Consider the following 15,077-nt stretch of genomic DNA (forward strand, 5'->3'; position numbering starts at 1 on the left):
GTCTTGGGGGAAAAAGGTCGTCGACTAACATTTTCCGTCGTAGTTTTCGTCGACGAAATGAACACTAATTCAAAACGCATAGAAGTGCTATGTGCTTTTATCCCACAGTGAGGCACCATCACACACACCCCCAAAAACAAGGGATCAACAAGATCCTGTGTAACAAGTCAAAGTGGCAGTGGAAGAGGAGGGGAAGGTCTGAACACTGCAGCGCTATGCGAGCTGATCCAGTGTCTTAAGACTAGGCAGACACACTGTAGTAGTAGGAACATAACAGGGGGAACAAAATGACGTGGGAAAAAAAAAAAGAAGAAGAGGGAACACAAGGAACAGATTGTATAATCAGCCAAAGCCAGAGAGGGGTTGATTATTTTCAGACTCTGTCATTGCATAACAAATTATTTCGCCCAGTCTTTTTGCTGTGTGCAAAATAAAACGACTTGTCAATCCTGAGACTTTTGCTGTTGCTGATGAAATATGGAATAGGCAAATTATGCCAGTGAGAAGCAAAAAAAACAGACTACATTAAATAATGTCCTGGCAATGACAATTGGTGGGAAAAGTCCCGGGTTAGCAATCTCAAACACATCAGTTGAACAGAAACCACCAAAGACGTCTGTTTCACCGCGAGGTGTATGTGAGAACTTCATTGGATGGGGTCTTAAATGCAGCGTCGACTCGTTGTCCTCCTCCTGTCCTCGTCATGGGTTGTCGGAAATGGTACGGGCGAGGCTGGACGAGCTCCCCCCAGATCATGACAACGATTAAATAAATATTAACGGTGAGATCAGGGGGACATCGGCCCGCGCCCGAAGGGGCTATTTATAGCCCGGGAACAAATTCAAATCTTGACCTCCTTTCGCACAGTGGCCGCACTTGCCTCCTTCAAGCCAAGACTCCGGCATCGTCTCTTTCACACTTCACCGTCATCTCATAACTCGGACTTGGATATGAAATATTAAAATCCCGCACTGCACTGAACTGTTTCGCCGCTGCTTTTCCCTCCCGGCCGGGAGCTTCGCAGACTCTGTGCACATGCATGCATGCTTGCGGGGAGCGCTTGTCGCTAGCACCTGTGCTGTGTGTGCACTGTACATAATGCTAGTAGCACCTGTGCACCGCACATACGGGGGTGGGGGGTGGGGGGGTGCAGAAACACCTGGACGGTGTGCCAGTGAGGGACTTCCTGGCTGGGGGGCATTTGATAAGTTTGTGTCATCCTGTATCTTACTTGGCTTGTTTGGGCACAACCCGGGCGGCCATGTGAGACATGTCTGAAAGGTGCTAGAGACTCCACATACTCCATCTTTTAGTCTTACTGTAACGCCCTGGCCAGCGTTTGGGACTAACATTGAATCTGGGCCAGAGTATGCATGTGTGTGCATGTGTGTATATGTGTGTGTGTGTGTGTGTGTATATATGTGTGTGTGTGTGTGTGTGTGTGTGTGTGTGTGTGTGTGTGTGTGTGTGCGTGCATGTTTGTGTGTGCATGTGTGTGTGTGCATGTGTGCGTGTGTGTGTGTATGTGCACAGGTGTGCAGGGGCAGCCAGGCTGGCAGCAGACAGGCACACCGGGTGCCCGTGAGGTCAGGGGGCTAGGTGGAGTGTTAGCGGGAGCGACACCTGACAGCGACTGGGTGGATGCGCCCTGGCACTTCTGTACGTTCGTGTCACTAGCGATCAAAGTCAGCGCCCCGCGCAGCAGCAGCGGGAGGACCCGGTGGTGCCGCCGTACGTACGTACGTACGTACGTTCCTCCGTACGGCACAAAGGAAGGAAGGGGAGAGGAAGAGGAGAACACACTTCCCTCCTCTTTCGTCCTTCGCCCTGTCCTTCCAGTGCTCCCCGAGCGTCACGCGTCTGGACAGCTGCGACGGCCATTGGTTCGGTTGGGCAGCAGAGGTGAGGTGCCAACCTTGTCACTGCCAGAGGTGGGGAGCAATTATAAGCTGGCTTTGGCACCGCCTAGTTTGGGCATGGCACACAGAACCTGGGTCTCTGTTTTTGGTTGTGTAACAGGCAAGGGCAAATGGGTTTCTACTGAACCTTTGCTGTCATTGCAAATGCAATAGCAGCAGAACTAAAGAACCTACTTTGGGGGCTGGACGGTTTTGATTGAGAATAGAGCTATATTGAGCTGAAATACCGGTCAAATGCGGTGTGGAGAGAGTCCGACTGTTGCGTACAGTCGATACGGCGGTGCCGTTGACGCTGCCGGATGGTTAGTTTTCACATAACCATCGGGGAACGAGTCGTTGGGGAAAACGTTTCAAGGGACAGGCGATTGGATGAACCATCTGTCCGTCACGTCTATATCACAGCCTCGCTTCTCGCTAAATCTCGCCGGGAGCCGCCTCTGGACGATGACGATTGGTGCAAACCACTGGTGGTTCAGCTTTAAGCCAATAGATTTGGAGCGTGGCAAGATGGATCTGTCACGTGATCGTGTGATCTCATGATCTCGCGCGATCATGCGGCTGGCTGCCTCGCAAGGTTACCGGATTCCTCCTCCCGATGTCCACAAACATGCAAGTCAGATAGATTGGAGAATTGAAATGCCCCCGGGACGAACTGGCAAGCCGTCTGGAGTGTCTCTCTGCCTTTCTTTGCTGGGATAGGCTGCTGCCCCCTATAGGCTGCTGTCCCCTATGACACTGATAGGGTGCCGCCCCCTATGACCCTGAGGAGTAAGTTTAAGTTTTAAGTTTTAAGTTTAAGTTATCCTGTATTTATCCCCATGGGGAAATTCATCCTCTGCATTTGACCCATCCTCTCCTAGGAACCTTCCTAGAACTAGGAGCAGTGGGCAGCCGCAGTGCAGCGCCCGGGGACCAACTCCAGTTCTTTTTGCCATCGCCTTGGTCAGGGACACTGACAGGAGTCTTAACCCTAACATACATGTCTTTGATGGTGGGAGGAAACCGGAGCGCCCGGAGAAAACCCACACGAACACGGGGGGAACATGCAAACTTCCACACAGAAAGGACCTGGGGTTGGAACCCGGGACCTTCTTGCTGCGAGGCAACAGTGCTGCTAACCACTGAGCCACCGTGTGCCGTCCCAGTGAAGTGGTTAGAGGGAAAGTGAATGAACCTCAGGAAGCCATCAGATCAGACGCTTGTGTGGCTCGCTTACTCCTTTTACACCTCGCATGGTACAAAGGCAATGACAACGGGGTTTCCCATTGAGGGGGTCTCGGTCTACACTGAAAGAATGCCGCCCCCCCACCTCTCACACACACACACACACACACACAATACCTTATATTGTTCTAAACCTAAAGTCGAGGTAGCACAATCAAGTGCCGAAACCAAAGCCAAAACCATTAAGATGGGATGTACCTCGGGCTGTCCTGGCATTGAAGCCTCAGCCCATTCACAAAGATCTGTTCTGCATCCGTGTTCCGACTCCACCATCTACGAGTCAGTGAGAGGGGTAACTGCCCTCTGGGGAGGAGAGGGAGAGGAGGGGGGGGGGGGGGGGGAGTCGCAGCATAGCACATCCCAACCCGGGGGGTTAGCTGCTGGACCCGTGTCAAAGTGCACCCAGAGACACCCCTGCATAATGACACGGTCAGGAAAAAAGCCAGATACTGCCACCTAGTGCTCATTGTGTACAAAGAGGGGGGGGGGGGGGAAACCCTCGCACAACATCCACACTGCTGGCTCGTTACCATTCATGCCAATGTAATCCAAGTCCAAAATTCAGAATTAAAGTTTAATTTGAAACAACGAAGGGAGGGTCTGGAAAAACGGTGACTGCAAATTTCTGCCGTCTATATGATCTGAACGCACGCTTTGCCCCCCGAGTGCCAACCAACCAGTCCCACACCACACGTTCTGTTCTCCCTCTCTCTCTCTCTCTCGTCTACTTTCCCCCCTGAAAAAGAAAGAGCTGATCTGCAACTTTCCCGTAACCCAGCACGTAACGGAAGCAATTGTCCAAACGGGCTGGGTTGTTTTTCCACCATTTCGCCTCCTCTAAATGACTGCAAATGAGGAGGAGGGCTGCGCGCGCGCGGCCTCCCAACACTTGGTGCTGTAAGCAAAAACAAACTTCAGCATCTCGCTTCTGTGGTTATACGTGTGTGTGGAAAAACTCACCTTCAGGAGGAGAGTGTGGGGCTGGGGAGGGAGGGAGGGAGGTGAGAGTGTGTCTGTATGAATGGGGGGGGGGGGGGGGGGGGGTAGTGAAATAAGTGTGTGTGTGTGTGTGTGTGGTGGGGAGAGGAGGAGGAGGAGGAGGGGGGGTACGAGGAAAGGGGAGGCAGAGTCGGACGCATGTGCTGCGAATTAGGGCCTTCGCGGGCAGCCCTTGTGGTGGGAGTAACCAAGGAGACTGAGTGCGGCTGTTTCTGCATGGCTGCAGACTGCTGCGCCTTGGGGGCTCGCTGACCCGGGTGCGAGGCGGAGAGGAAGAAAGACAGTGGAGGCTGAGACCCAACACTCCGCAATCCCCCCCACCACCACCACCACCACCCCCCTTTCGCTCTCCCTCCCTCCCCTCCCGCTCGCTCTCTCTCTCGCCCCATCCGCGGCCCCCGGGGAGCCCTTGCACGCACCTCCAGCCCAGCCTCTGTACGTTCACTCCCCATGTGTGAGTCTTCAATCTCTGCCCTTATACAAGGCCTCCCCCCCCCCCCCCTCACCCCCCACCCACCCACCCCTACATATGTTTGAGGCCCTCTCTCAATCTTGCTTTCAGCCACTGTGGAAGGCCCGGCTTCCTCTCTGGCTATGTGGGAGTCCTCCACTCTGCGCTGCTGGAAACACAAGCCCACATATACAGTTTAGTATATATATACTCGCAGCTCCTTTTCAAAGGGAGCCATTCAAATATCTTCCAAACAACTTCTCCTGATTTCCTATAAGGTTGTTTTAGTTTGACTCCCCCCCCCCCCCCCCTAACTGAAAAATATGTCCATCTCCGATTTAGGTCCCGGAATGTTTTTCTTTTGAGTTTTTTGGGACTTTCAGTCACGGTCCCCGCTCCGGTGAATTTGTTTGCTTCTTCCAATTGATATGAGGGATTTTGACGTGTGAGGGATTTTGACGTGTGAGGGATTTGACATAATGTGGACGCTATACTGAAAGGTAAAGTGTTTTGAGTAGGACCCGCACAGGGGGCACCACATCAAACTCCGTGCCACCGGAATTCTTTCCAGGTCCTCCATCCTTCCCTCTCTTGGCAACATATAGCATATAACAACGCACACACACACACACACACACACACAGCTTACAGACGCAGTATGCATGCACACAGCTTTACAGCTCATTCACACCGCATACGCCAAAGCCACGCTGAAGCCACGCAGTTTCATTTCGGCGTCCTTGTTAACAGGTGAGACCGTTCACACCAGCCCCACGCCACGCCGAAGCTGCGCTGAAGCGATCGTTCAGGATTCGGTTCTATTTTCCAAGCGTAAAGCTGCCAGGCATGAAGTCAATGCAAGTTGTGGGCGGGAGGGGGGGGGGGGCAAGGCGCGGCGAGGAAAAGAGAGCGCTTCATGTGTGAGTTCTGTTAAGTTTAAGTATATTAAGATTCTGTTTCATCTTTGTTGAATCTGCCAATTGGACCTTGGCTTTGCATAGAGTAGTGTCAGGAATCAGCACAGGATTGAAGGGCAGAGTTGGACACTGATTGGAGTTTATTCACACGTCACATACTACAGTGGGTAATGTATTCAAGAAACATTGAACAGCGCTGCCATATATGACACAGAAAAAGAAAACAAAAAGACGTAGAATATTTCTTCGCCGTTATATAAAAATAGTGTTGCTACAAAAGTATAAATTAGGCTTACTAATAAGACAACTCAGATCTGAATCTACACAAGAATCTTCTGCCAAAGTGCGATAAAAAACAAATAGAATCAAATAATTTTTTTTGCATTTTAGCAGAGTATAAAAGGAAGAAATGCCTGTAAAATAGGATGAAAGCAACACTGATTTCTTAACCTGATTTGATAATACAGACTATATAATCCATACTAAAACATAACAGATCTCCATGTTAGCATTCTTATACCATATTTTACACCTTTAAGTTTATTATCTGAATAAGTTAAATCCTGAAACAAAATAAACCTTAAAACTGAATTCAGTTTTCTAATAACAGTATCTAGCTTGAGTTTGTATCATATCAAAAACCTTTTGAAATGCTACTGTAGAAAAAAGAGGTATGGTGTTATTGGTGCTCCCTATCTCTGAAATGAAGGCGCCCCCTTGTGGCATAAAAACAGCAGTTCTCTTGTATTTACACAATGCATCCTCTGAAAATGGATGATGTCATCCCATACACGGCAACCCAGGATCAGTGTCGCTTCGCCCCCTCATAAGGTTATAATTGAGACTGGGGATGCTTATCTGATCCAGGATCAGTGTTGCTTCCCCCCGTCATAAGGTTATAATTGAGACTGGGGATGCGTATCTGACTGTAGATGAGGGTTTGAAGGTAACATCTACTCAATCACTTCCATCTTATAAGAAACACTCTGGCTTATAACTTTATAGATCAGTACTCTTATTAAAAGCATGCATATCTTAGTTAGAATTCTCATTTTTACCAACAAAAGAATGTTATAGGTAACTTAAGTTGTGTTGACATCATTATGTCAACGATGGCATTTTGTCCCAGAGCATATCCTATTTGAAATATTAATGTCAAAACTACAATAAAAATCCCTCCATTCACTTCAATGCAACACTTCGATTGAGTATCATTGCTATAGCCCAAACCAATGTACAGCATTTCTTTTCCATTTCTGTGACCAGGCTTAAATTGTGTATTAACAGCTGAATTCCAATTCATGCTAAATGGCAATACAGTATCGATCCTGTGTATTGATCAATGCCTCTCACGACTGAGGTAAAACATTTGATCTGTAATTTAAAAATCAAGTCGAAAACAAATGGATCATTTACAAATCAATGTTTACCAAAATGTAAACGTGTGATATTAATCGATTTCAAAACGTCAGCAAATACATCTCGACTTCAGGACTGCAAATGATCACAATGCAATGATGTACTGTTATGTCTTGGGGGCAGCCTTTTGCTATCAAAAATGCTCCTCTGACTGACTTGTCATGCTTCTGCTTCACAGAGAAACATCAGATGGACAAATTATAAAAGTATATTTAAGTGTAACCAAATCAACTCGCACATCAGGAATTAATTCAGCGAATAAATTAAAGTAGATTCAACAGCCAAATGTGCGTAGCTCTTTTGTCAATGTGATTGTGGACTGGACATTATAAAGAAAATGAAGAACACAACATATCAGACAGATTGACCACCAGAACAAAGGATGTCTTTTATATTCAGTATCAAAGGATGCTTAAAAGGACAGTTCAAGTTTTCAAGAAGCCTATTTGATATTTCACGAAATTAGAATCCCTATCAGGCCATCCAAAAAGCATTTTGCATTAGTATATTTGATTTGGTTATTTAGACATTGTAAGCAGGAGTTGGTTTAGCACTTGTTAGCAATGGCTAGTGGAGATCAAAGGGAACTGAAATGGTTTGGACCTTGCAGTCTCTGCATTCGGGGTGTACTAAAAAGATTCTCACTTGAGTAAAACCCCAAAACCTGTTCTTGACTTCATGTCGCACTTTATGTTCACTGGAGGTCCAATCCTATCGAGCTGTGCTTTAATTTCCAAAGTGCATATTCTTCTGAGTTTACAACTCGTACGTTATAGCGTGACCCCCCGAAGAAGACCTGCAGCTAGAAGGAGCACTTGTCTGCTTTTCACTCTGCTGTGGAGCCAATTCAACACCGGCTTTACACAGTGGACAGTTGTGCCAAGGCATCTTATTTTGGAGAGTCAACATTTTATATATATATATATATATACTTAAAAAAGCGTGCACACTTTCCCTAAATTGGTTAGGTCTCTTAAAAAATCTGAACTATACCTTTAAGATGGATTAGGTCCACATTTAGTGGTATATGAAACTGAAAAGTTATTCTTACCGTTTGCCTATTTTGGGGTTTGGATTCTGGAACGAGTCGTTTCCAATCACAACAGAACAATGTCATTTTTCAGTTTGCCCTTAGCTATAATGTGTCATGCTTAATAACAAGCTCATACGTAAAACTCTATCTTAAATTTAACTTTGGGATAAAAAGCATTAGTCCAATGGCACAGTTATCAATGACTGAAAGGTCCACATTAAACCACCAGAGGACACTGTTTCCAACTGCCAGGCATACGTCCCTTTAGGTCTACAGGGACAAAAACACTAGTGTTTTTGTCAAACAACTACAAGCTGTAGAAGAGATTGTGAACAGAAGGCCATTAAATAATGTAAAGGTTCTGATGTTGGTTCTATCTGTAGGTCCAATGACAGAAATCACAAACCAGTACTGGACCAATCGGGGGAACCCAGAGTCTATTTTCGGCATGTAAATAGACTCTGGGACAGCCCTACCTTTTTTTTAGGCTTCCTGTCCACCGCGGATCTTCGGCGCGGGACTTCCACTTCCGCGCAGCGGTGCCTTTCAAAAACATACATTGGGGGGGTACGGTGGTGCAGTGGTAAGCGCTGTCGCCTCACAGCTCGAAGGTCCTGGGTTCGATTCCCACCTGGGACACTGTGAACGCTGAAGGAATGCGTGGCTGACCGCATGTCCTCGAGTGCCCACCGCCCGGTTGGGGTCATCAAAAGGGCCTTTCTGTGTGGAGTTTGCATGTTCTCCCCGTGCCTCCCGGGGGTTTCCTTCATATAGGAACCCCTCACCAAAAACATGCAATATCCTGGTTGCTAATGTGGTTCCTCCTCTGGTCGTTAAGGGCACCTGTTCGGAGGGAGGGGAACTGGTTGGAATAGCGTGAACCTCCCACGTGCTATGTCCTACCGGTGAAGCATCCCCTGTCAGGTGAAAAGAAGCGGCTGGCTAACTGCCCATGTCTCGGAGGAAGCATGGAGCCAGTTTCGGCTCTCCCCAGATCGGCAGAGGGTGGAATAGCAACCAGGATAAATAAATTAAATTAGCACTAAAAGGGGGATAAAAATGGGATAAAAAAATCGGGGGGGGGGAAAGAAAAACATACATACGCTTTTATTTTTAATGCTAAACGTCAAAATTCTTATATTTGCTGGGACAACAACAGAGCGGCACTGCGCGGAGGCGGAAGTCCCGGGCAGAAGATTCACGCTGTACAGGAAGCCTAAAAGAAAAGTAGCGCTGTCCCAGAGTCTATTTACCTGCCGAAATAGACTCTGGGTTCCCAGATTGGTAGTGGACTAACTAGTACCAGATGCAACAAACAAGTCCACATATTTTTTTTTATCAAAGTTATTTTAAGAGTTACAAGCTCAGGTCATTTTATTTCTATTAAATCAAAGGATAAATAACTACGTCATTAGTATGTGTCCGCCTGGTGGATCATGTAATGACTGCCTAACTGTTTCCATGTCCTAATATATATCAGAAAATTGAAATTGTTAAAACTTTAGTTATCAGTTTTTGGTTTGTTGCAAATGGCACTAATTGTATTCGGGGTGGAACCATTCACAAAAGCCATGATTCAGTCCTGCGTACCTCGGCATCGAGGTCACACTTTAGTGCCTGCTGGTTGCGCTCATTCCTGAGAAAAAAAAATTAAAAATTTGACGAACACAAAATCATTTCTGATTAACAATTAACCGCAGGACACTCAGAACAGTCATTTTTGAATAGATACGGTTGTAGACTAAAACCTACAGTGCTCGATCTTAAGTCGCTCGCATGAACACGACAAGCCTCGGCCTCACTGAGCTTTGAACTTTGAACACAACAGAAAGAAAGATAGCAACTATGGAAGAATTCAATGCAGATATCAGTAGCTTGTTTTCTGTTGACACCGGTGCTGCAGCTCACACAAGTGATGGCTAGCATTACGGCCGGGACACACATCTTGCGTCTACCTACCTAGTGCGTGTGCGTGGCGTGGGGGCTGCGGCTGGCACGCCCGCGGCATCCACACAGGCAGCGTGGCTGCGTTGCTGTCTGTCTGCCAACTCTCTTCCTATAGAGTTTACCTTTTATTAAATTTGCTATAAACAATACAATGATGATTTTAACTGAAGATCGCTTGGGCTCACTTCATAATCGAGGCAGTATTGATTTGTGTGTGTGTGTGTGTGGGGAGGGGAGGAACGAAGCCACGTTGTAGCCTATGTACTGTATGTGGTTTTCAGAGGGCAGGAGAACTGCTGTGAGCTCATCCTCCTGTCTCGAATCAAAACGAGCCTTGATTGGCTGTGGCTGCCCCTGTAAAATATCATTTTAATGTCTATTTGTGTCTATTTGTGTAGAGACACGCGTGCGGTAAGCAGAAAAAATAGGCGTCGCTTCTATTCTCTAGATGACGCGCGTCTCACGCCTCGCAAGACACGCGCCTGAGACGCGCGTCTCATGCCGGTGGTGTGGCTGCTGTAACCTGTTAACATGGGCGGCGAAATGAAAATCAACAGGTAACGCCACGCAGACGCCACGCAGACGCACAGCAGACGCAAGATGTGTGTCCCGGCCGTTAGCATTAGCAAACATTACTGCTCTTTCATCTGATGCCACCACACAGGGAAAACACCTTGCGTGGTACAAATGTATTGCCTGTTTTGTTGGCTTTGTGTGTGTGTGTGTGTGTGTGTGTGTGTGTGTGTGTGCGTGTGCGTGCGTGTCGTCTGACTCACTGGAAGCAGGCTCTGCCATTGGTGCCGACTATTTCAGTCGGAGCGAAGGGGAAATCCCTTTGCGCTCCCTGCGTGTCGCTCTCAAAATGCCTCCGCCGCTGTGAAACAACAACGCAACAGAAATGGCAAGTTTTGACGACGCTTTTGGATCGTGCGATAAAGCAGGCCTGCTTGGTACTTTCGGTGAGTGGTTGTAAAGATAACAGAGCTATACCAGAGTGAGAGTAAGAGGGAGCCAGACTCTCTCCTGCGCTGATACAGCGCGAAACGGAGAGAGTCTGGCAAGCGAGTCTAGCATGTGTATGACAGTTTAACGGCTTATTAATATGCCTCTATTCAACGTTGATTGACATGGCATCTCTGAATTACCAAGTAGGTGAAGCAATGCTGCTAGCAATGACCTGAAAGCTTCCACCAAGCCAGTCCAAATGGCCTCACATCCCCATTATCATAATGTATTTACTGGCAAAGTGTGTGTAAAGTAAAGTATTTTGTAAAGTGTGTGTAAAGTAAAGTATTTTGTAAAGTGTGTGTAAAGTAAAGTATTGTGTAAAGTAAAGTATTTTGTAAAATGTGTGTAAAGTAAAGTATTTTGTAAAGTGTGTGTAAAGTAAAGTATTGTGTAAAGTAAAGTATTTTGTAAAGTGTGTGTCAAGTAAAGTATTTTGTAAAGTGTGTGTAAAGTATTTTGTAAAGTGTGTGTAAAGTAAAGTATTGTGTAAAGTAAAGTATTTTGTAAAGTGTGTGTAAAGTAAAGTATTTTGTAAAGTGTGTGTAAAGTAAAGTATTGTGTAAAGTAAAGTATTTGGTAAAGTGTGTGTCAAGTAAAGTATTTTGTAAAGTGTGTGTAAAGTATTTTGTAAAGTGTGTGTAAAGTATTTTGTAAAGTGTGTGTAAAGTAAAGTATTTTAAGGCTGAAATGAATCAGTGTTGAATCTTGGGGGATAACCTGACAATGTGTCATGCAGCTAAAACTGATTCTGATACAGTGGCTTCCTTCCTCTTTGTGACTCCTGTGTGTATCTAAAGAAAGTCACTCAAAAGGTGTATTTTGTCCCAAAATTAACTTAAGTGACTAAGTTGGCCGGTAAGTCTTACATGGACAGCTGGAGGTCCGGTATTGGCCCTTCTATGCAGCTACAGCATTGACCAAGGCTTGACTTGCATATCAATATGCTGTATATATATCCTATTTACTGCCGTACCAATTATGGCAAAATAGATCTATATTAGATATAGGTCTATATTTTAGTTTTTCCAGTGTGGTACAGCATTAAAATATATCTATATTAGATATAGGTCTATATTTTTATTTTACCAGTGTGGTACAGCATTCAAATCTATATACCGGTATATATAAAAAATTGAGTATGTTGGCTTTGTTTGTTTGTTTCGTGTGTAAAGGGCATCCATGCGGGGGACCTTTTAATTAGGCTAATTAGCTAATGATGTGATGTCATCAGTGATGATGTCATCAGTGATGATGTCAAAAGTGATGTCATAAGGGCGCGCGCGCACGCACACACACACACACAAAAGGAGGCATTGTGACTGATCAGTGATGTCACACACACACACACGAGGAGGCAAAACTGATCAGTGATCTCATAGGGACACACACACACACACACACACACACACACACACACACACACTGATGATGTCATCAGTGATATCATAATGGGGCACATCCACACACAAGGAGGCATTGTGACATCACTGATGCAATAACACTTAGTGAGCAACACACACACACGCACGCGCCAATAGGAAGGCGAGGCCGCGTGTATATATTAATTCAAATATTTGCTACTTAGTTATTCCTTCTTAAAAACACGTATTAGCTGATGCACAGTTGATTTCGCTACTGTTGACTGAATGTACTATTGTAAGTGGCTTTGGATAAAAGCGTCTGCTAAATGACGTAATGTAAATGTAAATGTCAAGAAAATAATATTATTAGGCTGGAGCTATTCAAATCTCTGGTCCTTAGACCGGAAGTCATCCTGCTGACGTGCATCCCAAACCGACGCTGGCGTACCAAACCGGACACGTTTTTTTTTGACAAATACGGTTCCACCCCTAAATATTGTCCACAGTACTTTAGGAGGATCCTTGCCCACATACAGTATTTAACTAGCCTTATTGTTTTATGGATGTTTGCAACCTCTACAGTTTGCATTTTCCTGTATTTGTCTCGACGAGTACTTGACGTCCACACACACATTTTATGTTTACAGTTTGTCTAAAACCTATATAAATAGAAATAGTCTTGAGTCATTGGTTGGAGGTGGAGGTTTGGTTAGGGGTTGGTAGCTTCTCCTCTAGCCCATGTTGGACCGAAGGAAAATCAGTTTGTTCATCTCCTCGGCGGTTACCTGCTGCCGCCTCTTCATCGCCAGGCTCTGCTCGCACACAGTCACGCACTCGCTGCGCACCCCCACCGCGGGCACGGCGAGCAGCCACAGCGCCAGGCGAGCGAGCTTCGGGAACTTCTCGCCGACCGCCGAGCTCCAGTACTGGAAGAGGTCGGGCGTGCCCTGAAGAAGAGGTTCGGCCAGGTATTTAAAAATCTCTTGTCTCACTTGGCTCTGACTCTCATCGTTACCAGACAACGTGCAAGACGACGAAGACGACGTGGTCCCCCTGGAGTTGCCGCCGTTGCTCCCGGCCGCGTCGAGGCGGACTCGTTTGGGGGTCGCGCGGCCGTCGGCGTCCCGCTCCTCGCCTCCCGATCCGCCGCCGGCGCTGATCCCCCCGTCCCGGCTTTCGGTGGCCATTTCGCACGCGCGCGAGACGATGTCCTCGTGCTGGTAGGCCGGCACCGAGCGCAGCTTCAGCTGTGGGTCCAGGACCATGGCCACTTGGTGGGCTCGCTCCACCTAGGAGGCAGAGAAACAGTTCTCGCGGTTGAAAGTGCTTCCTATCTTAAAACAGCTCTGGATAATGCATTCATTGTACATCAAGGTCTCCTAACAAAATGAAAAAGTGGAATATTATGGAGCATTTTTTTGGGGGTCTCTTAACATAATACTGGTTGAAGAAATCAGATCATTTTGTCAGTGATTGTTTCTAACCCTGTGACTATACGACTAAACATGACTGGACACTTTAATAATACCTTGAAGTTTTCCTTGAGTGCCTCCAGGAAGTAGTGGCAGAGTTTGCTAGCAGTGCCAGTTCCCGCCTCCCCGGCTTTAGACGTGAAGAGCTTCTCCAGGCGCACGTAGACGGGCAGCACCTGCTGCAGGGTCGGCCTCCTCTGGCTGCTCAGCTCCAGAGCCGCCAGGCGCAGAGGCGCCAGCAGACAGGCCAGCGTCCCCAACAGGTGCTTGTTGAGACCTTGGAGGATCGGGGCGGTGGCCTTACTGCGCCCGTACGCCTCGCAGATCTGTTCAAAGTGAGCGTGGACCTGCAGGAGGGCTTCGGCCGTGCGGTCCCAGCACGGGGGCGTGGGGCACTGGGCGGGAGGAGCGCCCTCCTCCGTCGCGTTTGTGGACGTGTTGGTCGAATGCTCCTCGCGCAGGGCCAGGCTGGTGCAGGAGGCGATCTCTCGGCACGTCGCCAGAAGCTCGGCCAGCTCGTGGAGGCCCCGGGCCTGCAGGCTGCGCTTCCCGAGGACCGCCTGGACCACCGCGCCGAGCGAGCACCCCGCGCACCGCAAGCACACCCGCCCCCGCCCGCCGCCGCCCCCCAGCGGCGAACCGCCGAGTCCCGCCCCCCACACCCGGGGCTCGGTCACGTACACCGTGCGGATGTCGGACATCACGAACTCGGAGAGCACGTTCTGCACCCAGTGGTGCACCTGATCGGGCCCCTCCCTCAGCTCCGCCTCCCTGACGCCCAGCACGTAGCGCTTCAGCCTGGAGCCCTCCACCTGGAAGGCGGTCAGCACGTGGCAGGCGTCCGGCCCCGCCGTCTGGGAGTGGCAGGTGACGGCGATGCCGAGCGACGCATTGGAGCCCAGGGCGCACGTGACCTTGACCTTGACCTGGTTGTACATGCGGGGCAGCTGGCGCAGCGCCAAGGCGCTCATGTTGCCCAGGGCGTCGCGGGTGGAGTAGGCGCCGTGGCGCGCGCCCGTGTCCACCAGCGTCTGCGCCAGCTTCAGGAAGTCCTTGCTGTTGAGTACGTTGAGCATGCTCAGGTCCGAGCACATGACGCGCAGCAGGCGCTCCGCCACCTGCTGCCGCTCCTTCTCAGGTAGTCCGTTGTTCTCTGCCAGCAGATAGCAGGCGGATGGATGGATGGATGGATGGATGGATGGATGGATGGATAGGAAGAAGAAAAAGAGAAGAAAGACACATTACACGGAATAGATCCTTTTCACGGTGGCCATTTTGTGTCGAAAAGGCAGGGTAAACACAGAGGCAAGCAAAACAGTAATGATGG

General features: G+C 48.2%; 1 protein-coding gene across 1 annotated transcript in view; it reads right to left on the reverse strand.

The window, feature by feature from the left end:
* Positions 1–12,911: 12,911 nt before the first annotated feature.
* The window catches only part of znf618 (zinc finger protein 618), a gene marked incomplete at its 5' end in the record, with an annotated part of 30,941 nt that continues 28,775 nt past the window's right edge, over positions 12,912–15,077 (reverse strand). Inside the window, 2 exons of the mRNA XM_083657388.1 lie at positions 12,912–13,567; positions 13,807–14,903. Coding sequence (XP_083513514.1) covers positions 13,010–13,567; positions 13,807–14,903 — 1,655 coding nt within the window. The 3' untranslated portion in view covers positions 12,912–13,009. The remainder of the gene's footprint in view (positions 13,568–13,806; positions 14,904–15,077) is intronic.

This window comes from Poromitra crassiceps (assembly GCF_964638095.1).
Source record: "Poromitra crassiceps genome assembly, chromosome: 21".
NCBI classification, from domain to species: Eukaryota; Metazoa; Chordata; class Actinopteri; order Beryciformes; family Melamphaidae; genus Poromitra; species Poromitra crassiceps.